This window comes from Amphiura filiformis, chromosome 3 (genome assembly GCF_039555335.1).
Source record: "Amphiura filiformis chromosome 3, Afil_fr2py, whole genome shotgun sequence".
In the NCBI taxonomy this organism is placed as follows: domain Eukaryota; kingdom Metazoa; phylum Echinodermata; class Ophiuroidea; order Amphilepidida; family Amphiuridae; genus Amphiura; species Amphiura filiformis.
In genome coordinates, this window is record NC_092630.1 from 8748138 (window position 1) to 8761147 (window position 13010).

Sequence of the window (13010 nt, forward strand, 5' to 3'; positions counted from 1 at the left end):
TTGCACCTGCGAATTATATTGTTAATAACACCCACCCCATCCCATTCACAGACAATTGCGTAATTATAATAATATAGATGACAGAAACGTTAAGGCTGTTCCAGTTAAATTACATACCCATTGGCTGTTCTATTTAATTTACATACTCCCTCTGAAATGGCTGTTCCATTTAATTTACATACTCCCTCTGGAATAGCTTTCCCTAATCAAATTGCACATTGTGAATTTCAATCTATCAAATTGCATAGCTTCACTGTGAATTAGAGAGACTGACAACAGCAACCTAAGTCCTCAGCAAATAAGGACTGTAAGTTTGTGTAAACCGATAACATGCGGGTATAGCCGTATTTGTGTACAAATATATAGCCTTCTAGTTTGCCCTCCTTTTCACGTGCCAACAAATCTTTGCCCCCCCCACACCCTACATACACACCTCGATGAAATAGTGATTACAAAGTTTCTATGTGAACAAGTTCAGGAAATACAATAATGAAGTTTCCTAGTGAAGCTGTTTTAAGGGAAAATAATTGCACTTTTCCTACGTATATTTATTATGATTGTCAATTAACCCTTTAAAGTCCCATTTAGTGGTTCCAATGCAAGTGTAAAAAAATATCAAAATTGTTTATAAATTGCTTAAAAGTGAAGGATAAGTCATTCAAATTGTCATTTGGTATTTTTGATATTATAGTAGATAGTACTATAAACGAAGTTGAAGCCCATTCAAATACATGTAGCTAATTTATATACTGTCAGTATATAAATTACAGATTCATGTAAATGCCTCATTTTGCCTGAAATACACAGCTTTCTGCTGAACCACTAGCAGGCTATTTTAGCATGACAATGACAAAGACACCAAAATCTGAATTTTGATGATTTTTATGATCGTCCGGATAAGCAAATTACGAATGGGGCTTTAAATGAATATCATCGGGGAAATCCCTTGATCAGTTCATTGAATGACAAACCTTTCACGCAACACATACCTATTTAATGCTATAAATTGTACATGCATAATATGCATTGCATATGGTGCGGGCTGTATTATTGCCCTGAGTCACATTCAAGTCAAGGTATACGGGATCGCCACTCTTTTTCAAATCAGGTACTTACTATTTATCATACAAGTTATCAAGTTTTTGAAAACAAAAGCACACTATACTTTATAAATGTGTTTTCATGACATATACTGGGTCAACTAATGAACTGGAATTACACAAATCGAATGAAAAAAACCCCGCAATAAGCGTTGGTGAAAAAGCCGAATAATGAAATCTTGAAAATAATGAATAATGAAATAGTTGCCTCATTATGAGCTTAACTTTAAAAAATGAGACGCTAGACGCTAAACTCAGAAACAAGTTTCAAAGGCCTAAAACTAAACTCTTGTCCGAACCCCATTTTCTCAAGTTTGACATTGCCACAATATTTCCAGGTGTTTCCCCAAAAGCCATTTGGTTGTTGTTTAAAGGAATTTTCCATAAGTATTCAAAATACATAATAGTTCTTGTTTGATGTGATGAATCTTGGTAAAATACATATGTCGAAGTCGCACAATTTATGTACAATTAAAGGCTTATCCCTAACTTGCTTTTATTGCCTTACGAACATTACACACACGTGTATGCATAAATTATGCACATTATACACGTAATATACATTATAACATTGGTACCCAGTATTATCAAGAGTGGCGATGCCGTGTATTGCACCAAACGTTCCACTCATGACCTGGGAAAAACACATGATTGCGAAACAGGAAGTCTATTTTTAATATGCATGCAATTATTTCAGTAATATTGGTTGTTTGTTACACTGTCATCTTGAAGGCTGTGGAATCAAGCTTAATATCAATATCAAGTACAATGTTAAGCTATAGTCACTAAGTCAGCTACCTGTAATTAAAGGAGCAAAGAGTTAGGAGAGAATATCAGCATGTGATGGAATAATAAATAGCCTATGTAGATGCTACCAGGAGGGCGTAATTTAAGCGTAAGTAAAATCTTTCATCATTTAATACTGAGGTGTGTCTGTGGTCATATCCGCGGGCCCTGTGACGTGAGTTGGGGGTCTGTATATAGATCTGGAGATCTGGTGGTGTGTTAGGGGGGGGTATTTATTTATGAATGGTTTGTAAGGGGGAGCCCGAGGTCGAGGTACTCACACCTCCTTCACCTTCACTCCTCTCTATAAACGAGGAAGGAATATGTATTGGCCTCGCTATGACTACGTCTCGTCCAATATTTTTTAACTCATAGCTCGACCAATAAATATGAGCTCAATCGATCCAATTTTATTTATACAGCCTGTCTCAAAAAAAATTGTGCGAGTGAAAAGCGCCCTCTATGGCAATTCGAGAATATCGTTGTGACATAATGCTTACATCAACGTCACAAGTGCAGTCTTAGCTCTCAAATGCCGTTTGTTCTGTTCAATTTGCTTGTTCCAATTTCGAGATATGTTTATTTAACAACGTAAGGGTAAAATCACAATTGTGCCACTTTTACTTGGGAAGAGAGCTGTACATGTAAATCAATGATTGGTGATGTTGATGCGTCTAATGTACTCCTCCTTTCGGGGCGCATGCATTAGACGCATCAACATCAGCACGCGTGAAAAATTATGTCTTATATCTCTCCCAACAAGTAATACGCGTTCATTAACCTATAACATGTATAAGTGCGCAATATTTGTTTGTTTTTTAACATGTCATGTAAGTTAAAAGTGACTAAGAGAACAGCATTTACCATGATAAAATCATTGACATGCACATGCATTTAATTTTTACAGCAGAATGTGAAATATTTATTTATCTTTTAATCTCTTTCAAGTAGAAACAGGGAATCATCATTCCTGCATCATGATAAAACAGTAAAAACAGTCAAAAAATGTTGTATTGTGTAACTGATGCATTCTTTTGATTTCACGAAGGAACTCTTGATAAACTTGATGCTATCACTGTTACATGTAAAGCCCTCTTCCCTAGTAAAAGTGGCACAATTGTGATTTTACCCTTTCGTCTTTAACTAAACATATCTCGAGATTAAAACAAGCAAATTGAACAGTACAAACAACATTTGAGAGCTAAGACTACGCCCTTGACGTTGATGTAAGCATTATGTCACAACGGTATTTTCTAATTGCCAGAGAGGGCGCTTTTCACTTGCACAATTTTTTTTGAGACAGGCTGTATAAATATCCTGCCAAAAAAACTTTCAAACCTTTGTTCCAAATATTTGGTCGCCAAACATAGCACTGGTCTCTTACTATTATATTTTGGGTTTTGGTATTGGTAAAAACGTTTTAATAACATTAAATGTGGGGTTTTAAAAAGGTCATAAAAACGTTTTGTATCAAAACACACTGCAACAAATATTTCTGCCACCTATTTGTCAACACATACATAACATTATGTTAGAATAGTTTGCAGTACGTTATCAAGAAATGTTTTTGAATGTTACGAAGACGATTTATTGATTTATTTTCTTTATATTCCCACATTTAAACGATTTCTTGCGGCCTTTTCTAATCTTTTCCGAATAATGTCCAAAACGTTTTGTGTTTGCTGGGGTACCTGTGATAATATTTAAAATTAACTCGGTTTTCAGAGCATAGCGCTGATAAATGTTGTGTACTGCTAATAATTATATTATAAGGAAATCGTTAAATGATTACACAATCGTTAATATTTACACATGTTCAAACTTATACTTAATTTGACTTAAGGGGGTACTATACACCCCTTGATAAATTTGTGTCTATTTTTGCATTTTTCTCACACTGGTAACAAAAGTTATATTAAGTCTATATTAAAGGGGCAAGAAATTCAGTTACTACACTGGAATATCAGTGACTCAAGACAAGCGGTACGTTATTTATGATAAGAAGAGGTACCGCTAGAATGTACCTCATTTCTTAACATATATAATGGACCACTTGTCTTGAATCACTGAAATTTCAGTGTAATTGGAGTAATTAAGTAATTGGATTCCTTGACCCTATAATATACACAACTTTTGTCACCAGTGTGTTAATTATTTTTTGAGAAAAATACAAAAGTAGTCACAAATTTATCAAGGGGTGAAGTACCCCCTTAAATGGAAGCAACCAAATTATTGTTTGTCTGGTCAACAGAGCAAACAGAACAGCCAGTATAGGGTTCCTTTCACTTTATCTTGTTACTGTGGCTTAAAATGGACTGGAACCTTTCCTGACCATGCTGGCAGTTATATATATACTATTCAAGATTTTGAGAAAATAATAACAACATTAAAATTCTATGGAAATAGTATATTATTGCTTTAAACGTTCACTCCATCTCATGCGGAAATGATTTCCCCTGGATGCCTCCCGATCAAGTCGACTTACACAGCAATAATGCTCTTTTGTTTTTGTGGGTTTGTTTTAGGTACACTATTATTGTCTTTCATTTCTGGTACATGTAGACCTAGACGTTAATTTCAACAATGGCAGAACAAACAGTGAACGTGGTAAGACATCATATTTTTCTACTTTGATATCTACTTTAAAGCTACAATATAACGTATAATAACTTAAATGTTCCCAAGCGCTGTTGTTTTTAGTGTATTTGCAATTATGTAACATCTAAATAAAACAAACTCTCCAAATTTGCAGGAAACCCGTACAGTAGAACGATGGTATTATATTAATTATTTAAACTTATGATCTCAACACAAAATCAACACGTTCCTCAAATTTGAGGTCACGACTTTGACCTTCATCTAGATCCTGGCAATCCAAGTTGGGGATCCAAATCTCTGTCATACTCTCTACGTAACTTAATCCCTATACAGAATATCCCATAACTCGAGAAAATGATATCGGAATAAAAATATTTTTTATTTGATTCGATTGACTGGTTGCCAAGAAATGAGCGATTACATAATAAGCCTTTTTGAAATATGGCGGGCACAAAAAGAAAGGGCGTACTTTGAAGTGAGTAATCTTTTGTCCGAATGAGAAGCATACAAAAGATTACTCACTTCAAAGTACGCCCTCTCCTTTTGCGCCCGCCATATTCAAAAAGGCTTATGCGCGCATGAATTACAAGTTTAATCAACAGGCGGTTTTTATTTATTCTGAAATATACATTTTGTTAATTGGACTTTTCTTTCTCATTTGACACCCTGTTCGTGAAAACGAACAAGAATTGACCAAGATATGCTCCTCCAAAGCCTCAAACCCCAAAATCAAAAGTTGCATTTTCAATTAACACAATGTATATTTCAGAATAATCCAAAATTATCAAGTTATTGAACAGCAAGGATGAATATAACTGACGAGTTTTTTTGTGCCTGGTGTATTTTATAATCCGACGGTGTTATGTTATTCATGCTTTCACTGAAGGTAAAAAAACTGAACAGCTTTTGATTTGCCTTTATATTGATACACAGTGGTCGAATTATAAGAAACTTAAGATGGATTCCTGAAATTGGATAGCTATAACTTAAAATAGTTTTAATTCTTTATTTAATATGTTAAACTTTTCAAAAAACCAAGAAAGACATGATTAAGTAATGAGCTTGTAGCTTCTAATTTTTGATACTGTGCTATATTATGTTTAATACTTTAAGTTTTGTTCAAACTTTTGTATCAATTATTCATGACAATATTTGAAGCAACAGTTTGTCCGAGAAAACTTTGATTTCGGAAATTGGAAGCTTCCTAACTTAAAAGTTGTATGTTGTGCAATATGTTATTTTTTTAATTTCTAAAGAACATTTGATCCGAGAATGACAATGATCAAGTGCTTTACAGCTTAACGTGTAGTAATTCTTGATATCATGCAACATTAGGTTGAAGCTTTAAAAGATTTAAATGTTACATTAACAATTCGTGGAAATATTCCAAAACATTATTGTGTGAGAAACTTTAACTTTTTAGTCAGCTGGAATTATTGATGCAATAATTATATTAAGGGGTCGGTCACCCACCTTTGCACAGTACCTTTTGTGAGGTCTGAGAGCGCATCAGACATATCAAAAAAAAATTAATTTGCAATATAATAAAAATTCTATGGCAAATTATTAAAAATTGATATTTTTGATATTTAACAGTCCTGGAAGTAAAATTAATAAATCTAACGATATTTACTTAAAGTGTATGTAGCTGGGAGGAAAAGCCGACGATCATTTGAAATTTTGACTTTTCGTATTAAAGATATACATCTTATCCCAAAGACCGAACAAAAATTAGGTATTTTGGGGAAAAAATGACGTACCTTCAATACGAAAGGTCAAAATGTATATATCAGTAGATTTATAAATTTTACTTTGAAGACTCTTTTTCATATTTAAAAATATGAAAATAAAAAAGAATATCACTTTAAAAAAAATTGTCATAAAATGTGTTTTATATCGCCAATTTAAAAAAAATCAAAATTACTTGATATCTGAAGAACATTCCTCGTATAACAAAATGCAATTCGATATGCATGATGTGCACTCATGTGCCACAAAAACACTTTGGAAGCGTTGATATCCGATCCCTTAACATTATCGAAAAAAGTACCGAGAAACAATTGTTTCAGAAGAATGAAAATGATTTCACCGAACAAAATGTAAAACCAATTGGCACGTTTACGACTAGGGCATTGTCGTGAATAATTTTCCTTTCAAACATAGAATGAAGTGAATTGACGCTTGCGTTACTTAATCGCTTGTTTCTTCATATAAATCGGTCAACCGATTCGAGTAAAATATTTAGCATATAAGATGGAGACTTCTGTCCTAATTCAGCCACTCAGTAATTTTAACCCGGTTTATTTTTTCTGGTACACCGTTTATATGTTTTTCTGTATCCGCGGCCTTGGTCACTTTTACCTTTTTGCTTCGGCCATTTTTAAAATGTCATAATTAAATCTGTTTTTGAAATTCCATTATGCTTTTAGAATGAAGTTGACCACAATGCTGATGACGACATAATCGAAGAAGTAGTTTATCAACCAGAATCAAATTCAAGTTCAGATGAAGACGAGTTTTACATGACTTCGTTCAAAACCAAAGGTCAAATTTGCCGTCCTCGAAGTGCATGGTCAGCTTCTGATGAAGACAGTTCATTTGATGGCAATGAACATGAGAGAAAGCTCGACGAACATCATCAGTTGTTTCCACACCACTCATTAGCAAATAACACCAATCCCAATCTTGGACTGTGTCAGCCAAATGAATATTCGCGAGAACAAAGCCATGATAGCGGCAATACAAAGCATCAACCATCACAAAAGCCAAAACAACGACCGGTACCAGCTCCTCGAACAAATTTAAGGAATTCACAGACTGGTGTTAAAAAGGAGGTTCGAACTCCACCTAAGAACATTCTCCAAAGGTCGCAAGACTACCTGATGAGTCCGCAAGACGGAGAAGGCGTATCATACAATTCACTGGACGTAGAACGACCAAGAGTAAGCTACAACCAACATCAATCTGAAAATCATTACAACAGTCCTCATACACATGACATCGATAACTCATGTAATTCTGACGAAGTTCCACCTGGTGAGCAGGTATTTGATACTGAAATGGGACCTTGTAGTCGTAGACCACAAAGTAACTACGGGCAGCTATCAAGTATGCATACGGATGAAACTGAAAATGCTACTGTTGTGGTGTCCAAAATCAGTCCGAACACATCAGCTGACATGCTACGAATGTATTTCGAAAATAAGCGGAAATCGGGAGGCGGTATGATATCTGAATTTAGTTTAGACCAAGACGTGGTGAACATCACATTCATGGATCCAATAGGTATGAAAATAACAGTTTATACCAATATTTTGATAACTCAGATATATCATTTTTGAAAGGTGGATTGTTTCATCGCACTAACCATGCCAACTGGAAGAGAAAAATGCACACTCCTAAGGGGCAGGACAAAACTTCAACTTCAACAATTAACTAATGTTTACTGCATGCTTGTACTTGCATGGTTGAAAAAAGCTGAATTTATACTCTACCCCGTTTGCAATTTTTACACGCTTCTGGTGGTACTTGTGTTCTTTATCACATGTCCCAGTCGCATGTCTGAAGGATTATTATTTATCTTCCATCAAAGCATGACCATGCAATAATCACCAATATTTCAAAATGTTTAATAATCCTTTTAGCCGCAAGAGAAGTCACCCAAAGATCCCATGTGTTGGATGGTTCTACTATTTCTGTTATCCCGGGTGAAAGGAAAAAACCTCGCGCAAATCGCCCGTACGATCCCTGTCGCCTTTGCCTTGCGGGAATACCGGACGGAGTGACAGATGAATTCTTGACGTATTTCGTTGATGGCCGCACTCAAAAGGAAGAAGATCCGGATATATCATACGGAGAAGTGCCTGGAACCGCTTTGCTGGCATACCCCACAGAGTTTGAAGGTATTCTGATGAAAAGTAAATTATAAAAGATATTTTAACCAATACTAACAACTCGTTTTCGGACACAACTGCAACAGAATACGATGTAATTTACTACTACAATTGAATTGCGGCAACTACCATGGCTACTACTTCACTCATTCTCCTACAAGTACAACATGTTTCTTTTTCAGATATTGACCACGTCATTCAGAATTTCAGAAAACGAAAGCTAAAAGATTCCTTCGTCAAAGCGTCACGTGTACAGGTCTCCGACAGCATTCTTGTGCATAACCTGAAACCAGGATCATCCCAACAATCAGTTGAATTGTACTTTGAAAGCACAAAGAATAGTGGTGGTGATTGTGTTCGGGAAGTTCGTCTTTTTGAGGAAAAAGACCAAGCTGCCGTTTTCTTTGAAGACTGGAAAGGTAATGATGGTTATTCTCAATTAAAGCAATGACCAGCTTATATTGTTCAACTATCTTAAACACCCAGAGATCGAACTTATTGTAGACACATTTCAGAACGGAATGATTAATCAAACAAAATGATGTGTTTATCATAAATTTGTTTAAATTCTTTCCTCTCTATAGTTGTTGAACGAGTCACAAAAAGAAGGCATACACTTGAGGGCTTCCAATTGAAGGTTACACCTTTCTACGACTTTCTTGGTGCGGAGGTATCAGCTGATGGACCAACGCCGAGGATTCCTAAACCCGAGGTCCTTGACGTGGACCCGTTAATTGCTGAATACATATTCAACGAAAGTCAGATCCAATCACACCTTCATCAGGAGATGCGAAAGGTAGTGACTAAAATCGAATGGCCACACGAACAGAATAACGACAAAATACAGTTATTGCCTGACACTACTCTCAACAAAGATCCAGTCTTGTGGAAATCATGGAAAGAGAGCGCAATTACACAGGCAAATACTTTCTTCGATCAGTATGAAACACGCGAAGTACTTGTTAATCGATCATTCTGGAATGAGATCTGTCAAACTCTTACGCAAAGAAATCTTCAACTTGTCCGTCCCATATTGAGATCAAACGAGGGCGTGATTGTCTTGCAAGGAAAATCAGAAGATGTGAAAAGCGCAGAGACCGATATCATGAATCACGTAGAGGCTTTAGAAGAAGCAGCTGAAAGAGAACGACAAACCGTTACTGAGCAGATACCCTTCAATTCAGAGAATTTCAAACTGCTTCTTTTGTGTCGAATCAAAGAAGAGATTGAACAACGCTGGGCAAATGTGAAGTTTACTTTACTCCCAAGCTCCAATATGATAGAATGCGAAGGTATGCAAAGCGAAGTGTTGAAGGCACAATTTGAAATATGCAATAAACTGAATAATCTCAGTAAACGTTCTATTGACGTCAGTCTTTGCAAAAGCCGTTTTGTGAACCTCGTCGAGGACAAAATACACGAAATCTTCAATTCAAGGAACATACACGCTGCTTGCCGGTCGGAAGGATGTAAAATTACAGTCACTGGAAAAACAGATGCTGATAGAGATCGCGCTATTAAGTGCATCGAGACCGAGATTGTGGGAAAAAGTGTGAAAATTGAGAATGAACCTACTCTTCTCGTTCTGCAATCGGCCAAAGGACAAGATCAAATCAGAGAAATAAATAGTCGGAAAGCGGTCCTGGTTGCTTTGAATTCTAACAACACGCACGTTGACATCACAGGATTCGTCACAGATGTTAAAACTGCAGTACATACTGTTGAAGAATTCATCGAAAAGAATGTAATTCTTGAAGGGGTAGTCAAAGCAGAGAAGGGAAGGGTTCGTTTCATATTAGAACGAAAGGGAGAAAAACTACGTGCTCTTTCGGGAACCAACCGTCAACATTCAGTGACTATCCGGCATCAGCTAGATAGCCGCGTAAGCAGATTTTACATTAGCGGAACACAGCAAGGCATGTCGGTAACCTTACCACGTCTTAAAGTGCTAGTGGAAAACATTGTGTATCAGCAATATCCGGTTGCAAAAGCTGGTATTCCAAAATTGCTACGAGAAAACAAAGGACAAAGATTTTTAAAGACGGTTGAAAAGGAATGCGAATGCATTGTTGAGATTGACAAAGAGTTTGATTCACTTAACGATGATGTCGTTCGCGATGTCTCTGAGAAGAAAGTACAGGTACTTCGTCGACATACCCTACCAGGAGGTTGTCTGTTGATGGTCTGCAAAGGAGATTTGACAGTAGAACAGGTAGATGGTATCGTAAATGCAGCAAATACAGGTTTGCAACACTCCGGGGGATTGGCCAAAGCAATAGTTGTTGCAGGTATAGTTGAAAAGAAATAACATAAATTCCATACCATTCCAACTGCAAGAAAATGTGTTTATTTTAGTTTAAAAATAATGTCGTTTGGATTTAAAAGTGTTACCTGTTATTGAATACAACAACATACATCACACCTTATAATAGTCATTCTATACCAAGAATCATACTATGCCGTCTACCTAAGGCATCGAAGTACAACGGTTGAATATGCATGCACTTTGACTAATGAACTTCTTATAACATTCATTTCAATTCATTTTGAAGGTGGTGAAAGCATTCAAAGAGAGAGTAACCAAATCATTCGGGAAAAAGGACGATCCTTGCTTACAAGTGAGGTGGTTCGAACATCCCCTGGACGACTTCCATGCAAGCATGTACTTCACGTAGCGGGGCCTAAATGGGAAGACACACCCATGCCCAAATCTGGAGATGACCCTACAAACGAAGAAAACTTACTGTGGGATGCCGTGACAAATGTTTTGAGAGAAGCCAAACGTATGGGAATGCAGACCATATCAGTACCGGCGATAAGCTCAGGTATTTTTGGTTTTCCAATTCATCTCTGTGCTAAGACGTTGGTTGAAGCATCGAAGGAGTTCTGCACTAAAAACAAATCATGTAGTCTGAAAGAAATACGATTTACCAACATCGATGACCGTGCCTGCAACGCAATTCTGACGTATTGTCAAGGAGCATTTGGTGATGATGATCGGAAGGAATCGTTTCGATTTACTGACATCGACAATGAAGGTAAAATATTGATATTTATCTATATCGTTGCTTAAATTTGTTTTACTTGAACCCATGTCTAATCTAGGATTTGTTTGTAACAAACCACGGAGGTTGTAACCTCTCTATTATTTCTATTACACTTAAACGTCGTATAGTGTTCAAGGTTGAATATTCATACGAATTTGGAGGTAAATCAAAGTTGTTTCTAAGACTCTAAGGGGTGTGTTCCTAATACTCTGATCAGTTTGTAATAGACGGGACTCATCGTAGAATATACGTAGAATAACGTACAAACAGGCTTGGCGCACTACTTACGTGAACCACTCTTTGCATATTGTGCAAACTTTATTGACGCGCAGTTGCAAAAACCGAATGATTATAGTATAGTTAAGCGATGCTGACCAGTATCAAGCCATCAAGTATCAAAACTTTTAAACAGCGTTAAGCAGTGTAATAAAGAATGTAATTTATTCTCACTTCTCTGGTCTGAAATAAAGGTTGGTATTTAACGCAATGAAGCAATATTTTACTTGTTATTCTCAGATTGGTATGCTCTATAATGTCGTTCAATTTTAACAGGTTAAACAATGATCAGTCATCTTTTGTTCATTTTTGCATTTTTTTACATAATGATTCCCATAATATAGATGATTTCGTAAAACTGGACAGAGCCTATGGATACTCAGGGAGTTTTTCAAGAACTCGAGGTGTTTCTTCTAGTACCTCTACACCTCCAAAACAAGCTGGAAGATATACCCTTAGCACAAAAGAAAACAAAACCATCTCTTTGAAGAAAGCCGATCTCTCAGCCGAAAGAGTAAGTATTCAGTATTCAGTATTTTTCACTAACTTAAAACGCACCCATCGATATGCCAAACTCACTAGCCCTTGCAATCCCCGTACACCTTCAACAAGGGATAACTTTAATATCTCTGGGATGTGAATGATAAATGGTTTAGCACACATGTACACATAGATTTTGGCCGGTTCAAAAGCCACACCAGGGAAAATATATGTAATTTCCTTCTGTAAAACAAAGTCTACACAAAGTCTGTAACCGTCGTCATTATACTTATAATATTGTCAACAGGTCGATGTCATTGTTAATACGACAAATGGGAACATTAACCTCGGTGGTGGAGGAGGGGTTTCTGCCGCAATTCTATCAGCAGCTGGTCACCAACTTCAACAAGAATGTGATGACGAACTCGCTCAACAGGGACTCTCAGGATTGGGCATAGGAGGTATTTTGCAGACAGGTCCTGCAGCATTGGGATGCAGAGCTGTTTATCACACTGTGTGCTGTTCTTATAATGGTGCTAAGTCCGAGTCGGTGAGTGTTCGAAGGTCAAAGATAAAACACCATCAAGTGGGGCTTCTGCATGTAGCATGGTATGGGAAAAAAGTTTCAAATTAATGCGCATCTCCGCAATCTAGTTTAGTGTGGTATTCTGTGTTAGGTAGGTTTATTCAATCCATTATACGCCCTTGTAGACACAAAAAGGACCATGATCTACATCTCAGATCTATATAGATGTGCATTGGTATATGTTTTCTAATGATAAGCAATTGGTTATGAGTCTGTCAGAATCATGAAATAAGAGGCTCTCTTC

The 13010-nt window shown here is 36.5% G+C and overlaps 1 protein-coding gene across 1 annotated transcript in view; it reads left to right on the forward strand.

Moving 5' to 3' along the window:
- The first annotated feature begins 1831 nt into the window (after nucleotides 1-1831).
- The window catches only part of LOC140147055 (protein mono-ADP-ribosyltransferase PARP14-like), a 28501-nt gene continuing 17322 nt past the window's right edge, over nucleotides 1832-13010 (forward strand). The window contains exons 1-9 of the mRNA XM_072168827.1: nucleotides 1832-1995; nucleotides 4412-4493; nucleotides 6914-7769; nucleotides 8129-8386; nucleotides 8560-8796; nucleotides 8962-10665; nucleotides 10930-11415; nucleotides 12045-12214; nucleotides 12488-12730. Coding sequence (XP_072024928.1) covers nucleotides 4470-4493; nucleotides 6914-7769; nucleotides 8129-8386; nucleotides 8560-8796; nucleotides 8962-10665; nucleotides 10930-11415; nucleotides 12045-12214; nucleotides 12488-12730 — 3978 coding nt within the window. The 5' untranslated portion in view covers nucleotides 1832-1995; nucleotides 4412-4469. The remainder of the gene's footprint in view (nucleotides 1996-4411; nucleotides 4494-6913; nucleotides 7770-8128; nucleotides 8387-8559; nucleotides 8797-8961; nucleotides 10666-10929; nucleotides 11416-12044; nucleotides 12215-12487; nucleotides 12731-13010) is intronic.